At 41.5% G+C, this 14,010-nt stretch overlaps 1 protein-coding gene across 9 annotated transcripts in view; it reads right to left on the bottom strand.

Annotated features, from left to right (window-relative positions):
• AOPEP (aminopeptidase O (putative)) overlaps positions 1–14,010 on the bottom strand; it is a 361,551-nt gene that overhangs the window by 283,521 nt on the left and 64,020 nt on the right. For all 9 annotated transcript variants that reach the window (XR_010945107.1, XR_010945108.1, XM_067744804.1 and 6 more), the window contains one exon: positions 8,970–9,136. Coding sequence is in view for 7 of the 9 variants with exons in the window: in XM_067744804.1 (XP_067600905.1) it covers positions 8,970–9,136 (167 nt within the window). In the remaining 2 variants the exon portion in view is untranslated. The remainder of the gene's footprint in view (positions 1–8,969; positions 9,137–14,010) is intronic.

The following is a 14,010-nucleotide window of genomic DNA, read 5'->3' as shown; positions in this document are numbered from 1 at the left end:
GGCTTGTTATGCCAAGTCTCACCTGCACTCTGCCCTACGCTGTGGATAACCTAGTTCCCCTTAAACTTAAATACAAAGTGGATCAGCAAACTGGACACCAAATCATTCTGTGCCAGATGGTCACAAATGTGCTTTAGTACTTTACTCACTTGAGAAAATTCATGAATGTCAAGCCTAAAACAAAAATCCAGGGGCCTTCCCTGGTGGCTCAGTGGTTGAGAATCCACCTGCCAATGCAGGGGACACAGGTTCAAGCCCTGGTCCGGGAAGATCCCACATGCCATGGAGCAACTAAGCCCGTGCACCACAACTACTGAGCCTGTGCTCTAGAGCCCGTGAGTCACAACTACTGAGCCCGCATGCCGCAACTACTGAAGCCTGCACGCCTAGAGCCCGCACGTACTCCGCAATAAGAAGCCACCGCAATGAGAAGCCCGCGCACTGCAACGAAGAGTAGCCCCCGCTCGCCGCAACTAGAGAAAGCCCATACACAGCAGCGAAGACCCAACACAGCCAAAAAAAAAAAATCCATAGCAACAAGAATGCGTATACACACGCCTGCCGGAATCATCACTACCCAAAAGAAAGCACGATGACTTCCCCGTTTGCCAAATAAGGTAAGTGCAACTCTAGGAGGGCAAGCAAGAACTAGACAAAAAGCAAATCACAAACAAAAGAATGAACTGACAAAGATTTAGAAAGTGCACGGCATTATGTGAGACCTTATGAGGGATGTAACAGAGCAGAACACAGTCTTCAATCAACAGTAGCTTTCTAAAGAGAAAAGATGCATTCACTCTGTACTCCTACCCCTTGAAACACATGTATGTATACTAGCCCAGTATAAAGTTTCCTCAGTTCAAGAAACAAGGAGCTCTCTCTACTTTGCATTCTCTCTTTGTGAAAACACTTAATCATAACCATTCCTAATGTCTTTTAATTTACCATTTCCTTATACGTAATTCCTGGTCTCATACTGTGGAAGCAGTCTAAATAGTAGTATTGCTCATTTTGAGCCATCAAGAGGAAAGAAAAGTTGGCTTTCAATTGCACACAGGAGGGTCCGAACCCTGAAATCTTGGCTTTTCCCTGGAATTTCCCACACGAAATCAAGAGAGAGAACGTCAGGGAGCTGGTCAGTTGGGCAGGCCAGAGAGTAGCATTTTGCTCAGGATGAGGTAATGTCTACAGTCTCCTACTTTTGCATAGAAAAATGAAATCAGATCCTAAGCAAAGGCACAAATAGTTTTTAACACCTTTCACTTGTTCATATGCTTTTTCTCCTATATTTGGAAGGAGCTTAAATTAGTCAGTCTTGTTCATTTACTTGAGGCTTCCCATGAAAAACATAAGTGGAATGTTTTAATTTTCTAGGAAGTAGACACTAAATTAGACTCTGTGAAAATAAAACAAAATTAAACAACAACCACAAAATTACCAAATTGGGGGAAATAAGCATGTACTACACCAATTTTTTCCTTTCAAAATATACTGAGACTGGAGAAAAGGCATAAACTCTAATCAGAAGCAAAACTAAAGGAATGACCCTGAAATCACTTCTGTTACTATCAGTAGTGATTTTAAATGCTTCTTCCATGAACCTATTACTTCTGTCTGATTACAGAGAACACATTTATTCAACAAATAGGTATTGAGCACCTGTTATATACAAAACACTGTACTGGACATTGGGTCTCTGTGCTTAAGAGTTTAGCTACATTTTGGCAGGGAATATAGGCTGACAATAACACACAGGCTAACATTTCGGTCTGCCCAAATGACATGATGCTGGGGAAGTTATATAATAAAGGAGCTAAATAAGTCAATCTAAATCTATGGCCTTGACTAAGCCTTATTGAGAAAAAGGATAGTGATTTCTCAGCTACTAAGATGCTTATGATGGTCATCACACTACCGTCTAAACCATTAGCCTTCTTCTTAAAAACAGGCAGGAGGGGTCTTCCCTGGTGGCGCAGTGGTTGAGAGTCCGCCTGCCGATGCAGGGGACGCGGGTTCGTGCCCTGGTCCGGGAGGATCCCACGTGCCGCGGAGCGGCTGGGCCCGTGAGCCATGGCCGCTGAGCCTGCGCGTCCGGAGCCTGTGCTCCGCAACAGGAGAGGCCACGACAGTGAGAGGCCCGCGTAAAAAAAAAAAAGTAGCCAGGAGGAATGATTTCCCTCATGTAGTGAGAACTCGGAGGTCCATCGTCTGATTTCCATCCCCTGCCCAAGGGTTGTTATCATTTCTGTCGCTATTATCTGCCTCATTACATTATGCTGCTCCCAGGTGCTTTTCTTCTTTCGGGAAATCAGCTGGTGCCTGGCAAATGTACTAATCAGGTTGACGTGTCACTGTGATGGAAACCGTGACTTGCGGGTTGGGTTTTGCTGCTCATGTTTTCAATGATAGCTCTTCGTTTTAAAGGGCACTGTGCACAACAGAGCGGAGGTCCTATGAGACCAATCTACCAGTCTAGAAAACATGACTTGGAAAGGAAGTAGTAGCATCTTGTATCCACATACCCTTTTTCTCTAAGGAGTGCAGACACATTTGGAGATATTACTCCATCCTCAGAACAGCCATTTTGGGCCTGGCAAAGAGCGCTGTTAATACTCTTGCCTGACTGTATTCTGATAAACCCCAGCTGTGGGCTGCAGGAGGCGTGCAGTATTAGCATAAAGTTCTTTCTGCTGGTGTAGCTCTCTCCTCTCTCAGTTTGAATTGGTAAAGTCTGCTCTATGGTATCATATAAAGTTGTATATAAGCAAATCCCAATTATTATCTACTTTATTATAACTATGCCCTGAATTGGAAATTCGGAGAAAAAAATCCACAGACACATTGTTGGAGGTATGAACATTTTCCATGCAAATGTTAAAGTCAATTCTTGTTTTAATTTTTGATGGTAATCTTCAAATAGATAGGTAAACAGACAGATGTTGAAAGGATCAGAAGACTTTTTTTCTGTAAAGGGTTAGTTAGTAAATATTTTAGCCTTTGTAGGCTATGCAGTCTTTGTTGCAACTGTTTAACTCTGCCATTGCAGCACCAAATCAGCCATAGACAATGGTTGTATTTCGATAAAACTTTATCTACAAAAACAGGCAGTAGACTGGATTTGGCCAAAGCGCTGGATTATCCAGATACAAATGAGTCCTGACAGACAATTTCAGAGTTCACATCTGCAGCAGTGTATATGATTGCACAGGGACATGTAGCACTGCTTTAATTATTGAGAGATTATGAGAAAAGAACATAAGAATGATGCTTTTGGTGAGTAAAGGCTAAATGACATCACGGCATGATTTGTAAGCAAAAGCTTTACAGCATATGGAAGAAAAGTGGTGGAGAATAAGATCATCATGTGGCTCAGGGTAGAACAGGCACAACGACCTCAAGAGAACCTTCATGGAGCTGTCAGCACCACATTCATATTGTAAGGGGCAGCTTCATTTCAGGAAAATAATAATCTTTTATAATAAACTGAAGTTGTCCATTTGAATTTCATTGATTTAATGGTTTGGTCTGCATTTAATTTAAACTTTTTTTGGTGTTTTAGATGTGTAAGAGTATAGGAATACAAAATTGTTTGGCAGGATTTATTTATATCTGGAATCCAGCCCCCTGGCCAAATCCAGTCTACCGCCTGTTTTTGTAAATAAGCATACATTTATAGTTTTAAAGATATCATTCTAATACAAATAACTTCAGTCATCCCTGGTGAATCATGAGGGTTTTTTCCCTCTGACAAGAAAAGTAATGCTCAAGTTTGAGCAACACTGCCAAACACAAGCTTTGACATCTGAACTGCAGGACCAAACCATGAATGAGAAAGTATGTCGGCTTGGTGAGGTGGGGGTAGGGAGTGCCACATCGCATCTTGGGAAGCGTAGTTATCATCAGAAGTAAACCAGAAATGGAGGCTGGAGGAGTCCAGCTATCAGTGCCTGCTTGAGACTGCAGTGTTTCATTTACTCAATCAATTCAGCGTGTCAGGGAAACAAGCAGGGAGGGTAAAAAAGATGCTGTGTGGGTCCCAGAGAAGCTCACCAGACAATTCATGAGACACCAAAACCTGGATAGAGGAGCTGTGTGCCTCAGTAACCCTTCATCTGTTGAACAGAGAGGGGATTTCAGGCAGCACACAAGTGGACAGTGAATGGAGCTAAGGGAAATCCTCAGACTTTATCCTGTCTGTTGAAACACCAGAGAGGAAAGCCATGAGCATGACAGGAAAAAATACTGCAGGATAAAGGTAAAAGAAAACATTGTTCTAAGGACTCAGAGGAAGAACAAGCCTCGGAAATAAATTTACTACAGAAACCAAAACAAGTTTAGAAAACTGGCACTCCCATTATGATACAAGAAGATATAACTTCTGTGAAAAAATGGTAAAAAGCCATGAGAGGACAACAGGCTGAAACAGTGTAACAGATTGAGATCAAAAGACAACAAAGTAACAAAAAAGATAAGGAAGAATTGCAAGGGTTGTTACAATAACAATCTATAATGGAATTACTAAAGAATAAAATGTCTCCATGGAAACTCAGTGGTATAAAGTGTAAATAAAAAATGAAAAGGCAAGCCATACAGTCGGGGAGAATGTATCTGTGACACATATCTGGCAAAAGGCTAGCATCTAGAGTATGTAAAGTATTCTTACAGTCTAACAAAAAAACAACCAAAAAAACCATATTAAATAAATGGCAAATGACTTGAAGAGACACTTTTCAAAGGCAGACATAAGAACGTACAATAAGGGCATGAAAGTTGCTCACCTTCATTAGTTATCAGAGAAATGCAAATTAAAACCACAAGATAGTATTTCACCCCAGTTGGAGGGCTAAAATTAAAAGGACTGACAACATCACATGTTTCCAAGGATGCAAAGCTACTGGACTCTCATACACTGCTGGTGGAATATAAAATGATTGAATCACTTTGGAAATAGTTTGCCAGATACAAAGTTAACTTCTCTGAGCCAGCAATTCCACTCTTAGGTATTTACCCAAGTGAAATTAAAACCTTTGTCCACAAAAAGGCTTACACATGAATGTTCACAGAATATTTTTTGTAATGCCCCCTGAAAATTCAAATGTCCATCAACAGATGAGTGGATAAACAAACTAGTTTACTCACATAATGGATCACTATTCATCAACTTTTTAAAAAAGAATAAACTATTGACATCCATAACAATATGGGTATGTCTCACGCTGAGCAAAAGAAGCCAGACACAAAAGAGTACACACGAATGATGCCATTTACATGAATGTTTAGGAGAGGTAAAACTAATCTATAGATATGGAAATCAGATCAGTGGTTGACTGGAGTGGGGTTAGGGAAGACTCACTTAAGGAGGGATGGCAAAGGCACAAGGGAATTTCTAGGGTAATAGAAATGTTCTACATCTTCACAGGGGTGCTGATTAATTACTTAGATGCATTTTTTTGTCGAACACCATTGAACAAGATGAACTGTGTGCGTTTCATTATACATAAATTATACTGTAATTAAGTTGATTAAAAACCAAGGTACCCACAACCAGCTCCATTCTAGAAAGTTTTGAATTACATAAATAATTTTTTTAAATTCTATGAGCCTAGGCAGAATAATCAGGCTACTTTCAAAGAATTTTTTAAAATGATATCAGATTTCTCCTCTGAAATACTAAGTAAGATATGGTAATGAAAACATTTATAGTCGTTTAAGAGGGAAAAGAAGTAAGAATTTAATACCTAGCCAAGGAATGTTCATAAGTAAACACAACAAAAAGCTCACCTAAAAATGGGAGGACTAAGAAAATATACCACATACCCATCCTTCTAGGAAGAAAAAAAAAGTAGTAAAGCCATTTCCCAGCTGACTAGGAGATGACTCAGACTTAAGAGATCAAGAGTAAAGAAAGTCTAAATACTTATTGCAAATACAAAAATATAATTTGAAACTGGATGAAAATGTAAAACAACGATTATAATTCCTAGAAAATAAGATATAATACAAAAACAAAATATAGAGATAGTATGAGTCACAAATCCCAAACTGTATTTATTAAAACTGGAGAATGTGGGTGAGGGAAGTTGACAGAAGTAAATGCCCATTAAATTCTTTATTTGATATAGAATAAAGTCAAGAGCTATTGGTTAACTAAATTGTGAAACATCCATTTATGGAATACTCTATAGTCATAAAAATATTGAGGAAGCTCTTCATGGTCAGATACGAAATTATCTATAAGATAAACTTATTCTAAAGAGGGAAGCACAATACAAAAAAGTGTATAGCATGTTATGATTTGTGCAACAAAAGAGGAAAAAATATACTATACAAAGGAAACTGGTGACCTTGGTTGCCTTGGGGAAGGGTTACTGGGTAGCTGGGAATTAGGAGTAAAAAGGAGACATTGTAAATTTTTTTGTCCTTTGCTCATTTGTAAATGAACCATGTAAATGTGGCTTATTTTTAGAAATGAAATTTTAAAATGTATGATTTGTTTTGTTTTGACTTTCAGAATCAAATAAACATTCATTGAAGACTTTATCACATGTGTAAATCTAGTTTTTTTATGAAGAAGGCATCACAAATCAGAAAAGATTCAATAAATGATCTTGGATAACTGGTTTCCTATTCGAAGACAAAAATGTTTAGTCCTCATTTCACAACCCTGACCAGAATAAACTACAAACAGATTAAAGAGTGAAATTACAAAAATAAATAAATAAATAAAAATTAAATAAAAATATTAGAACAAAACAGGTGAATCGTAGAGCAAAGAAAGACTTCCCAAGAGAAACCTAACATATTTTATTACATAAAATTTAAAATCTCCTATAGATTAGAAATATTATATAAAATTAAAAGGTATACTAAAAACTGAGAAAAATACTTTTCACAAATATAAGAGATTAATATCTTTATTTTATATATATATATATATTTTTTTTTTTTTTTTTGCGGTATGTGGGCCTCTCACCGTTGTGGCCTCTCCCACTGCAGAGCACAGGCTCCGGACGCGCAGGCTCAACAGCCATGGCTCACGGGCCCAGCCGCTCCGCGGCATGTGGGATCTTCCCGGACCGGGGCACGAACCCGGGTACCCTGCATCGGCAGGCAGACTCTCAACCACTGCGCCACCAGGGGAGCCCTATTTTGTACATTTTTTAAACAGGAGAATAGCTTACAGATTTATGTAACGTAAGTCTTATGTGACACGGGAGCCTCCACAGGAAATGAAGGCCCGAAGAAACAGACCTGCATACTTTTCTGCTGGGTTTGATGACGAGTGGACACTCAACTCAGGAACAGCCAGATGGAAGAGATGCACGGGGCAAGGTACGTGAGAAAGAGCACGGAACTTCCATGCCCTCTCCAGGTACACAATTCTCCCCACATCTCCACGTGTTCACTAACCTGGAAGTTCCAGTATCTTTATTTTTTAAAGATCCAATCAAATTAGAAGACAAAACAAACTTTTTGAAACCTCACTAACACCTCGATATAAAAATGAGCAAAGGAAATTAACAAACAGGAAATGAAAACGGTTAAGAAACATATAAGGATGTATGAAACCTCATTGATAATTGTAGTAATCCAAATTAAAGAGAGGCCTTCTCTTGCCTATCAGATGGCTGAAACTCCAAGGGAAAGAAGACCTTCATAAACTACTGATGGATATGTAAATTGGTACAACCTTTCTGAAAAACAACTTGAGATATGTACCCAGCCTTAAACAGGTTCAAAACTTTTGACTCAATAATTCTAATTTTATACAAACTGTCTCCCCAGGAATTTAATGCAACTTTATTTATAATAAGAAAAAACTTTGGAAACAATAAAAATGTCTAATAATGTGGAAATGTTAAGTAAAATCTGATACATTCATACAATAAAATATTATGCAGACATTAAAATTATCAACTTGGGGCTCTCCCGGTGGCACAGTGGTTGAGAGTCCAAGGAGAAACCATATTTTAAATAAAGAAATATTACAATTACAGAAATTTTACCTGGCATCAACATGCCCAGGATCTCAACTGAAAGTGTTAATTATTGCAATAAGCAAGAAATTCGCAGACAAAACCTTGATGATGCATTAGCACTTGCCTTCCATCTTTCTTATACACCTTTGGTTCAAAACTTCATGGCCAGGGCTTCCCTGGTGGCGCAGTGGTTAGGAATCCGCCTGTCAGTGCAGGGGACACGGGTTTGATCCCTGGTCCGGGAAGATCCCACATGCCGTGGAGCAACTAAGCCAGGGGGCCACAACTACTGAAGCATGCACTCTAGAGCCTGCTTGCCACCACTACTGAGCCCGTGCTCCACAGCTACTGAAGCCGTTGTGCCTAGAGCCCATGCTCTGCAACAAGAGAAGCCACCGCAATGAGAAGCCTGCACACTGCAACGAAGAGTGGTCCCTGCGCACTGCAACTAAAAGAAAGCCCGCGCACAGCAACGAGGACCCAACACAGCCAAAAATAAAATTAATTAAAAAAAAAAAACAAAACTTCATGGCCAAATAGTGTATAGAACAGATGCAATACTAGGATGACTCCAGTGGGCCAGCCCACAGGAGCACTGTCGCTCAGAATAATGAATAACCCTGTACAGGCTCCATGACCAAACCACAGATAACTCTACTATAATGGTGTTTCCATGGCACACTTGCCTGCCCAGAAAGTCTTCAACCAAGAGCACCCACTTATGGCCCACAAACCATCAGCTGAAAGCAGCTGCCTTAATAATCTAGGAATTGATAACTCTGGCATGAAGAACCCCACATGCCATGCCTAGGCTTCCAAGTGCCTCTCCCCATCCCGGGCTGTTTTCTCTGACAGGATGTTTTATAGTATGTTCAGTCCAACCCAGCTCATAAAGGAGCTCTTTTAAAGTGGAGAAAAACACTGTGTGTTGGGTTGCTGGGTCCAGCATGTGTGCAATACATAAAGAAGCACAGAACACATGTACAGTACCTTCCCGAAGCTGTGTTGGCTTGGCAGAATTTTCCCCACTCATTAAAACAACAAAAGATGCAGCTGCTCGAACCGTAGCCTGCCATGTTGACATGGCAACGGGTGGCTCCTGGCATGGAAAAAGGGCCCTGTTGTTTATGGGCGATCCCATAGTATAAACACATGGCCTGCAGAAGAAAGACAAAGAAACAAAGGGGGAGAATCTTTAAAATGAGTTGTCACTTTTCTCACCACCATGGTAGCGAAGGTTAAGTTGAGCTTTCAAAGAGAAAATATCTCAGACTTTGTAGCTGGCTGGTTTCAGAGCATCTTGAACTGAAACTACCAAGGGCTGTGTGAATAGCTGAGTGGTAATTTCTCCCAAATGAATTACTTAAACATGTAAAGAGAGTTTTTTGTTTGTTTGTGTGTTTGTTTTTTAAGGGGAAAAATATTTTTTTGGATAAAGTTTTAAATACTAGTCTGCCAAGTTAAAGTTTACATTAACCTTGCCCCTCCCTTTAGGCCCTTAGGCCTTCGAAAGAAAAAAGTTTTAGAGACATTCTTAAAAAATTGTGGAAAATATTCTGGAAAAGAAAATATGTTTAGCGATCACTGAGATATTAATACTTAGAACAAACAAGCCGGTGGTCTCAAATCCAGTGCTGGCGGACAGATACCCCCAATCTTGGAAACCACCACCTCAAAATGGAACCCTTGTGGGAATCCTTGTGTGGAGGCCAAGAACAGGGGTTGGCATATCAACAGGACTGCAGGTCACAACAACCAGGCTTGTGACGGGAAGGCCAAGTGCAGAGCTGTTACCAAAGCAAGTGTAGGAAACCAACGGCATCACATTAGGGCTCATTCTGCTACAGTTAAAAAACACAAACCCACACATACCAAGAACAATCCCTTCCATGATTAAGTCACAGACAGAAATGGAAAAAAAAATCTATGAGATCAAAGAAATCTATTCTTTTAACACCACAGAGGAGAAGGTACAGACTGACCCTCAGGAAGATGTCTTAGGAAAATGTTTCTACTTTTTGCTTTTCAGGAGTTATGGCAAATATGATATAGTTTTAATCAGCTTGATTTATAGAGTAAATAATAGAGCAGAGCACTACCTCTCTCGCATAAACTGGTTTTCCTTTTTAGTTAACATTGTTATGACTGAACATTTATTGTGTTCTTACAATAAGCAAGAACACACAGAATGATGGCCCCACTCCATCAGTCAGGGTCCAGGAAGGAAAAAAGAAACCAGTCTAGGACTTAATAAACAGAGGTAATTTAATATAGGGAATTGGTCATACAAGTAATAGAAGTGCTGAGAAGCCAAACAGGGGAGAGTGAGGCAACTCAGAGATTAGCCACAGTGGTAAGGAGCTGTGACTCTGCAGGTTGGAGGAGGTACTGTTACTGGGTGTTACAGGGTCATTTGACAGAAGCCAGAGTCACAGTGGGGAATGTCCAATGGGTGCTGGGACCAGGGAGACTCAGTCATTGATGGAGATGCCAAAAGAAGCAGAAAGAGGGGAGGAAATACCTTGTTTCTCGCCAACTCTCAAATGTTCCATCAATGCCCCGCACTGGCCAAACCTGACAGGAAGCCAGAAGACGAGGCAGCCTGAGAAATGAGGTTCCTTGTCATTCAGAGATCATAATAAGAGCAGAAAATGGACCTTAGAGCAAACAGGCAGTCTACCTCCTAGAAGTGTATATGCTGTGATAACTCATAGAATTGACATGAGGCAGAGAAAGAAGATTAGAAATTCAGAAGACTTTAGTCCTGGCTGGGTTACCAACTCATTAAATGGCTATGGAAAAGTCCCTTGACCTCTCTGAGTCATATGCAAAATGGGGATGGGGGGCAGGTATGTGACTTCTATTGTCTGTTCTGGTCCATAAACCTATGATGATGTCCCAGAAACATAGATACAAGAACAAAGGCAAATTTTCATGGAAGGCCCAGAATCCCCCATCGATTTCAGTGAGTGCTGAGCTCCCACCCTGGTTCCCTTGGATCCCTGGTTAATTGACTTAGCCTTAGTTAACTGCCCAACTTCAGGTTGTTTGAGAACCTAATGACAAAGTTGCCTAAAGCCACCTCCTCCTAGGCGGGGCTGCTGGTTGTGGTTGCCTGGGGTGGGGGGGGGAATGCTTTAGCAGCTCAAGTTCTGAAAATTCTACCTGTTTTTCCCCAAAAGCCCCATCTTAGGGAAGGATCCCAAGAGGAAACGTATGGTCAGTGGAAAGGGAGTATATTGCCACTGGCCAAATGGCAGGTATAACTCCTCTTCCTCTGACCATGGCAGCCATTGAGAATCAAGGCTTTCTTTCTCACTGAAGCAGAATGGATCCCACAATTTTGCTCAGCTCATGAGCTTTAGGAATCCACTTCCAATCTAAGCAGACTTGTGGAGATAAACCTATTTGTGATGCTCACAGGAAGTGGGAGGCCCTTGCCTAGAGATCGCCTAAGACTTTCTCTGCCTTGTGCACAGGGGAAGCTGACCCCATATTATGGTCCTAAGTCCTAGGGTATTTAGGCCAAGTCTGAAAGTATCTGTGCTCTCTTGCCTTTGCACGCAGCACCTCATTTCCCTCGGGTGACTCTGGTGCTACAGGTCTTCCCTTCCCTGCACAGGGAGCAAATCCTCCCCCAAAAGACTGGCTTGCCCAGATGTTTGCTCTCCTTCTCCCGATAAGCTTGGGTTGGAGGTCTTGCTGGTATATTATTATGCATTCCACCTGTGCCCTTAGGTATGTGGTCTCCAAGGCTTCCTCCATCAGCCTCCCTACCTCTTTCCAGAAGAAACAATCAGATTTGAGATGAGGTCATATGTGAGAAACACTGCAGAGGAAGAATCAGAAGGACATAATGATTTGCTGCAGGAAAAGGAACAGAGGCCTCTCTGAGGTAACCAACTTTCAAGATGGACCCCAATGACCCCTGTCCCTGGTATTCACACCCCTGTGTAGCCCCCTCCCACATTGTATCAGGTTGGCCTGTGTGACCGATGGCTATGGCAGAAGTGATGTCACTTGTGAGATCAGATTATTTAAAAATCTGTGACTTTTGTTTTAGGGGTTTTCCTCTGTGTCTCCTCACTTCCTCAGGACAGGGCAGGGGGGGCCATGTCATGAGGACACTCAGGCAGTCTATGGAGGAGCCCACGTAGTAGGAACGAAGGCCTCTAGCCCACAGTCAGTGAGGATCTGAGGCCTGTCAACAACCTTGCATGTGAGTTTGGAAGAGGATCTTCCAGCTCCAGCCAAGCCTTGAGATGTCTGTGGCCCCGGCAGACAGCTGACTGCTACACTGTAAGAGATCCTGGGCCAGAACAACCCAGTTAAGCTGCTCCTGGATTTCTGACTCTCAGAAACTCTGTTTAAGTTTTGTTCTTTTAAGCTGTTTAGTTTTGAGGTAGTTTGTTATGCAGCAATAGATAACAGAATTTTCTCAGGTTTCTGCCTCAAGGGAGAAGATGCATCATGAAGCTATTAAACAAGAGAAGAAACTAAGGGTACCAAGCAGGTCACAGGAAGGGACAAGGGAGAAGGAGAGTTCCTACCTGTTTAATTTGCATAGAAAGGGCTTTACACACCATATGGCAAAGGACACTTGTACGGACACAGAGACCTCAATTTCCTAACCCCAAACAGTATAGTGTCCAACAATGGGACTGAGTGTCTGAAATTAGATCTATCTCAGAAATTTAGAAACGATGATGTTATGAAGTAGTAAGTTACTGAGGCTGCAGGCAGATCTGAGTCTGGGTATCGTACACAAATAGGGAGGTGGGGAGGGAATCCTTCCATTGACTGGATTTAAAAAAGCATGTTATCACCATCATTTCCTCCCCAGTTCTCTATTATTTCCCCCTCTAAACAGCCTAGTTCTAGATATTTTGTTCTAGAGTTTTGTCCTGATCCCCTGTCATCCTCTTGAAGGCTCATTTTGCATTGGCGCCTGAAGTTTCCCACCAAGGGGATTAGATGCCTGGCCAGATCCCAGGAAGCTCTCACCTCCAATCCTCCCACTGTCCCCACAAGTCTCTTTCTCTCCCCTCTTTATATGGCTGGGGCATCCTTTCTGCCAAAGTCTATATGTTTTCTTTCTAGCTTTCCACTTGGTCTCTAGAGCTATAACGCTGAAAGTATAGATCCATTCATCTGTCTAAAAGCCACACCCATAAATATACCCTTGTCTGATATGACTGAATCACTTTCTTATTGGAATGTTTTCAGAAATAGGAAAACAATCCTAGGCAAAATTTCTTGAAAATGTAGATTCCCTTCATGTTCCCAGTCTACTCCCTTCTTGGCCTTTTCTTCTTTCTCAGCTGCAGCTTCACTCCTCCCTCCTCAACACACTCAAACAGAGTGCCAGTGACTTCATAACCGATGGCTTTTTCAGCTTTCACAATCTGATATTCTTATGCATGTCACACGTCATGGTGCAAATGTCTAAAACAATCTAAAGTTAAGTAACTACATTTTAACAGGGATGAAAGCTTTAATCCCTGGATAAAGGTCTAGTGGTGGAATTTTGGGCATCCGACAGAAAGTGGAGAACTGGTCGACATAAGGTCTTCACGGAGTTAAACCCTCCTGAAAATCATACTCTCTACGTGGTGACTCCTACCACACACACATTCCCCACCCCTCCCTCCCGCCGCCCCTGTGTCCCAAGAGGGGAGGAAAATCTACGTGCATTTATAAACATGCTCTGCAGTTATCTGGGTATGTAATCACCGAAAGAAATGCAGCTGTGTTTATTCAACATGCACAGCCTTACACCTCGGCCATGTTGCTAAAATGCTTATGGGATAGATGTTTAGGCGCCAGCCTGCAATTCTGATGTTTATAACTTCATTATTTCCCAACTGAACAATTTCTTCCAACATGAAAAGGAAAACTCTCTTTCACCAGGGCTCGTTCTACATGCCCTGGGATACCCACCCGCATGGAAGGCCCCCCTGGAGAGCCCAGACTAACTGCACAGGAGTTGTGGGAATGGGAGGAGGCCACTGAAAATCAGAAAGAAAACAGG

Source organism: Pseudorca crassidens, chromosome 7 (genome assembly GCF_039906515.1).
Source record: "Pseudorca crassidens isolate mPseCra1 chromosome 7, mPseCra1.hap1, whole genome shotgun sequence".
In the NCBI taxonomy this organism is placed as follows: Eukaryota; Metazoa; Chordata; class Mammalia; order Artiodactyla; family Delphinidae; genus Pseudorca; species Pseudorca crassidens.
This window is presented reverse-complemented; position numbering and strand designations above follow the sequence as displayed.